A 6,328-nucleotide genomic window follows, 5' to 3' on the forward strand; every position below is an offset into this window, starting at 1 on the left:
GTTACGGATCTTCGGGCGTCGGTTTGCGATTGGAAGAAGGCTCCGAAATGGCTCCGAAAAACCACTACTTTACTGTATAATTTATTCCAGTACCTGTTGCTTGCTCTACTTCTATATAATATCTGCAAGCAAGTAGGATGGTACCAGTAGCCGCTCGATATACATGGGGGACTTCGGATATCGGTTCGTGATGGAAGAAGGCTCCAGAAAACCACTAGCCTACCTAACTGTATTTATTCCAGTGCCAGTTGCCTGCTCTTTTTCTATATAATATCTACACGCAAGTGGGATGGTACCAGTAGCCGCTCGATGTATGGGGGACTTCGGGTCTTCTGCGCGATGGAAGAAGGCTCCGGAAAGACCACTACTGTATTTATTCTTATCTGGCGATAAGCCTAGGAGTTGGCGGAGGGCACGTCCTATCTATCATAATGTTCGCATCACGACCGCCCTGTGACTCCCTCTGCCTTGCCGGCAGTGTCTTCAAAGTGAAGGATAATGTTGTTATGGAAACATTTAATAGTTAGTTGTCAGCGCCAGGCTCTCAGTTTTTGTGAGGGGCGTCTTCGTGTGTGTGCTTAGGTTATCGAGACTCGTGGTCTGTTTTCAGTGTGTGGTGGTTCCAGTTCTTGGTTTTGTTTTTGCTTTTTGCTTTTTCTAGGACTGCTGCAGAGTTGAGAGGATTTGGGTTTTTTTCTTTCTTATTTATTTATTTTCAGTTTTTGCTCATGAAGCAAAAATGATTTACCTAAGATTCATCTTGAATATTCGTGCGTGTTGAGTGATTAGTGTGGTTTCTATAAAGGACTATAGAAAATGACATGCAAGTTGATGTTGTTATTTAACAGTAATGTGTGCGATTTAAAACTTTTTCATTTTTCTGTCAAAAAAGAGGATTGTAACATTAAAGGAAAGTTACTTTCGTAGGTGATCGTGTAATTGCTGTAATTGTAATCTTTGACTGGTTTGTAGATTTTAGTTTTGTTTAAGAAAAGATCTCATGAGAACAGACTTTTTTATTTATATTATTATTTTTGCAACTTGAAACTTTATATACCAAGTTGTTTCACTTTAATGTAACAGATTAATCTCATCATAGGAGAATTGTTTAATAGATGCCTCTTGGTGCCAAGCTCTCCGTTTGCGAGGGGGCGATTTCGAACGTGTGTGTGTGTGTGTGTGTGTGTGTGTGTGTGTGTGTGTGTGTGTGTGTGTGTGTGTGTGTGTGTGTGTGTATGTGTTTGTGTGTGTGTATGCGTTTGTGTGTGTAAGAAAGAGATAGATAGATAGATAGATAGATAGATAGATAGATAGATAGATAGATAGAGAGAGAGAGAGAGAGAGAGAGAGAGAGAGAGAGAGAGAGAGAGAGTGAATGCGTGCGTGCGTGTATGTGTGTGTGCGCGCGCGTGTGTGTGTGTATGTGTGTGTGTGCGCGTGCGCATGTGTGCGTGTGGTAGTGTTTGTGTGTTTGTGTGTGTGTATATATATTATATATATATATATATATATATATATATATATATATATATATATATATATATATATATATACATGTATATGTATATATATGTGTGTGTGTGAGTGTGTGTGTGTGTGTGCGCGCGCGTGCGTGCGTATACGTGCGTGCGAGCGTGCACTGGTTATAATCCATGGGTTCATTTCTAAAGTTTACGATAGAAAGCGTTATATTTCAGAACTTTGTCTCATAAACACTAACGTGACAGTTTTCAATAAACCAAGGCGTGTTTACTTCCTCCCCCCGACAGCTGGAAAGAAAATATGTTATATCTTACCAGTTGATCTGTTTTAAATAGGTAGTGCCTTTGTGAAGCAAAGTCATTTTCAAATATATTACACATGTAATATACATGTAGCCTACACAGGCTATTTATTTTGTAAAGTGTAATGGCACTCTCTGCTCTGACAAAGTTCGAGTTTACCTTTAGAATAAAAAAAAAATTGGGAAAAGTCCGACTTTCTAAAATTATTCGGTGGATAGTTGTAGGTATAGTGCTGAAGTGTGATATGCTCCTTCTTTTCTGTCAAACACCCATCGTCCATATCTCTCCTACTTCTTTTTGTGTTTGTTACTACTCTCTTGTAACATTTTCAATCGTCCGCACTTATACTAGATATGATTGAGAACTGGTGCCGTAAAACGCTTACCTCCACTGACCATCTTCAAGTTGTGCTGTGAGCAGAGTAGTGCCACGGATGCCTTTCGTACCGCGCGTGTTCCTCTGTATTGTGAAATGGGTTACTGAAGCTGTACTGTGACAATGGATTACCGATGCTGTACTGTGACAATGGATTACTATAGTTGTACTATACTGTGATAATGGATTACTGTAGCCTGAAGCATCCTGGGATTTGACGAGCTCTGTCTTATAATATACTGACCGCCAGGATCATAATGTCACTCCACAACCGTTTCTCTGGTGTCACCAATCGCGTCCGGAACGGACAGAGGGGGTATCTGTACCTCAGAGTGCCGACTCCGGTACGCTTCTGTCTTAAGCCTCCTGGTATATAAGATTCCTGATATCGTACGTCGTTGGTGGGCGTCTGCTATTTCTACATTTCCCACCAAATGTTGCTCTATTACCGTTCTTTGTTTCTGGCCATATGTAGTGCCATTATGCTGACTCTGGCAGGTTTCTTTTTGTTGTTGTTGTTGTTGTTGTTGTTGTTGTTGTTGTTGTTGTTGTTGTTGTTGTTGTATAAATCGATCCAGCAACAGCTGGGCTCTCGCCGTTCTGTCCAATGCCACGTAGTGATAAGTGCAGGTCTGCTGCAGTTGCTGTAATGTTCCATAGAGTTTGTTGTCTATGTTAGGTCTCGGAGGGAGAAGGGTATCTTTTTTGGTAATGTAGGTGTTTTTACGCCCCCCTCGACACACTTTAGATAATTGTGAAGGAGGCATATTATAACTGCGTGTATCCAAGTTTCATTTTCCGTGACGCACCAATGGTTTTCAATTTGTCAATGTACGCCGTATAGGGCTGATTTTGTAGAATCCAGATCGGTTGGTCCATGGGTTCTATAAAGTGGTCTGTTCTTACTTCACCGGCGTCTGAGGTGTAACAGTTAGGTGCTTCGAGGTCTCACTCGGAAGACCCGAGTTCGATTCCCGTGTGGGGAGAATTTTCATAGTGTATTTCAGTCATTGTTTGTTTTCGTACCGGCTCACCGCGTTCTGGGGTTCTTGTTACGTCTCATCTATGACTTATGCTCCGTGTTAAGTGGGTGGTTGGAGAGTGGTACTGGTAGACCTTACTTTCTGCTCGCCCCTCCCCCCCCCTCTCTCTCTCTCTCTCTCTCTCTCTCTCTCTCTCTCTCTCTCACTCACTTTCTCTCCCTCTCTGTACGGTATCTCCCTTTCTGGAAAGTGCGTTGTTATTGTTGCTGCTGCTGCTGCTGCTGTTGTTGTTGTTGGTATTGTTGTCGTTCTTTCTGGGTTTTTTTGCTGTTGCTTTTATCAGTGTTGCTTTTTCCTAATTCATCCCAACAGTCACTTATCAATGCCACACATGGGCCACGAACAGGACATTGGAGCAAAAAATCACAACATGTGAAATGCGATGTCTTAGAAAAGCAGTAAACAAGACCAGGAGAGACAAAATTAGAAACTCAGTAATCAGAGATACGGTGGGCCCAAAACGATGTCATGCATTACATCCAGCACCAAAAAATCAAATGGTTCTGACATCTCATGCGACTACCAACACACCATCCAGCACAACTTGCCTATATAAAAATTACCCCCCAAAAATTCAATGGCAACAAGGCTAGAGGGTGACTGAGAAAAACCTGGATAGATGGAGTCAGGGAAACACTAACAACTCATGGCATCCCCATGACCCAAGCTCTCTGGTTGGTTGCAGAGTGACGTCTCTTTCTTCCCGCGACGCCCAAAAGGGTATAAATGGCGGATGAAACTTTAAAAAGTAAAAGCTTTTTCCTCACACTAAATGGCCGATATCATATCGACATTCTCCTCTTTCCTCAAACTTACAAAACGGACTGTGGTAAAGGCCCTAGATACGACAATCCACTTCTGTATGCAACCTATATTATTTTGAATGTCTCTTAAAAATGTGTATCACCCTCCCTCTACAGGTGGATGGAAGGCGTCACTGGTGTAGTCATATTTCTGCGTCATACTTCTGCTCTTTACCTTAGATTGTTCTTGGATGTATTGCCTTTCCTTGCACAAAACGGCGTCATTTGGCTGCTGTGCTTTTTTTTACTCAGATAAAGTAGGTGGTTGGTGGGTTTGCTCCTTCTTTTCTAGCTATCAATAATCGTCCTTGTCTGTCGCCCTTCTTTTTTGCGCTTGTTACTCTCATGTAACACCTCTAATTTTCGGTATTTATATGACCTAACTCTGTTGGAAGTACTGTGAAACGTATCATTCTCTTTTTTTCCCCCTTCTTTTGTTTGACAGTGTGGAGTAGATGTGAACAAGCCCAACTCGTACGACCAGACAGCTCTGGATGTAGTACAAAAGTTTACCTCTGGACATGCTGGCAAGGAGCTCAAACAGATCCTCAAAGGTGAGAGCCATTTATGTCACCCTCCTTCTTCATCTATGCATATTTTTTTCCTGTCTTTTCTGGGTGCTCTGAATGTGGTTTGCTCCTTCTTTCCTATCAAACATCTACAGTTCTTATCTCTTCTCCTTTTCTTTGTATATAACTCTCTAGTAACATCTCTAATCTTCGGCACGTTTATGACCTTATTGTGTTGAAAGTGCTTTAAAAGGCTTACTGAAACAAAATTCATATTCTTTGTATGTCACTCTCTAGCAATACCTCTAATCTTCCGCACTTATACAACCCAATTGTTTTGCAAGTGCTGTAAAACGCTTTCTGAACTGTCTTTCTGACCTGTCTTTCTGAACTGTCTTTCTGGTACATGTACGGGTACTTGGTGAATGCTCCCAAATGGTTTGCTTGTTATGCTTCTTGTTCGATGTTTCTTTCTCCCAGGTGTTGTGTTGATGAAACGTTTCCGTACTTGAGTTGACTCACTGGAAATTACATCTCAACTACTGCTTCCTGTCTTCTTTGTAAACAGTAGATATCGTTGAAAAAATTTAGTCGATGATGCCCTACCACCCGCCCCCTACTTCGACAACCTCAAGCGAGTCCTGCTCTGATTTCTTTGTCTATAAACATCAGAGTCGCTTCTTCATGAAGACTTACAAATATTCCCTACCTATTTTCACGGAGTCAAACCGAACTTGCATTAACTCTGTGACCGGGGTCATATTAAGGAGAGAGAGAGAGAGAGAGAGAGAGAGAGAGAGAGAGAGAGAGAGAGAGAGAGAGAGAGACAGACAGACAGACAGACAGACAGAGAGAAACAGAAAAATGGGGAGGAGATGGGAACCATGTAAAATGGAGAAACAGTGTAGAAAAGAGAGAAAAAAACCCCAGACAAGCTAAACAGACAAGAATAAAGATAAAGCATGATAATTAGTAGAACGTAGAAAGACGACAAAAACGACTAATCCATACTGCAATTTGTACCCAGTATCTCATACCTTTAGAAAAATGCATTTGACAATATAACTTTGTACTACTAAAATGACATCAATAATTTCGATTTTTAAACGTTTTAGTAGAGGTTTTACGGCGCTCGAAACTGCATAAGGTCATATGAGCGCCAGGAGATTAGAGATGTTACAAGAGAGTAACAAACATAAACAAGAAGAAGAGGAGATAAAGACAATAGATGTTTGATGTGAAAGAAGAAGCAAACCACACCAGAGCACCCGCCAATCACCCACTAATTTTGTTTGACAATAGCAGAGACAACACCCGTCTCGACCAGTGTCCTCTTTTCGTAATAAAGCCTTTGAATAATTATATTATAATGTATAATCGGTATTTATTGTTGTTTTGGGGGATTGCATCTTTTCCATGGTTTTGTAGAACTCGCCACAAACTGTAAACGATACGTACATTGTTTCGTTTACTTTTAGTAAGTGTCTGTTTAAGTAAGAGTTTTAAAGCATTTGCAACACAATAAGGTCATATAAGATTTGAGGTGTTACAATATAGTAACACACACAAAAAAGAAGGAGGATAGATAAGGACGATAGCAGATGTTTGGTAGGAAAGAAGGAGCAAACCACACCAGAGCACACGCAAATCACTCACTTAGTAAGAGTTTTACAGCCTTTGCAACACAATTAGGTAAAATAAATGCTAAAGGTTAGAGGTATTACTACTACAGAGTAACAAACAGAGAATAGGAGGAGATGAAAGGATGATAGATGTTTGATAGGAAAGAAGGAGCAAACCACACCAGAGCACCC

The 6,328-nt window shown here is 41.0% G+C and overlaps 1 protein-coding gene across 1 annotated transcript in view; it reads left to right on the top strand.

The window, feature by feature from the left end:
- Nucleotides 1–6,328, top strand: part of LOC101857390 (caskin-1) — a gene marked incomplete at its 5' end in the record, with an annotated part of 203,080 nt that overhangs the window by 29,909 nt on the left and 166,843 nt on the right. The window contains 1 exon segment of the mRNA XM_035968373.1: nt 4,451–4,559. Coding sequence (XP_035824266.1) covers nt 4,451–4,559 — 109 coding nt within the window.

Source organism: Aplysia californica, unplaced genomic scaffold, assembly GCF_000002075.1.
Source record: "Aplysia californica isolate F4 #8 unplaced genomic scaffold, AplCal3.0 scaffold00055, whole genome shotgun sequence".
Taxonomy (NCBI): domain Eukaryota; kingdom Metazoa; phylum Mollusca; class Gastropoda; order Aplysiida; family Aplysiidae; genus Aplysia; species Aplysia californica.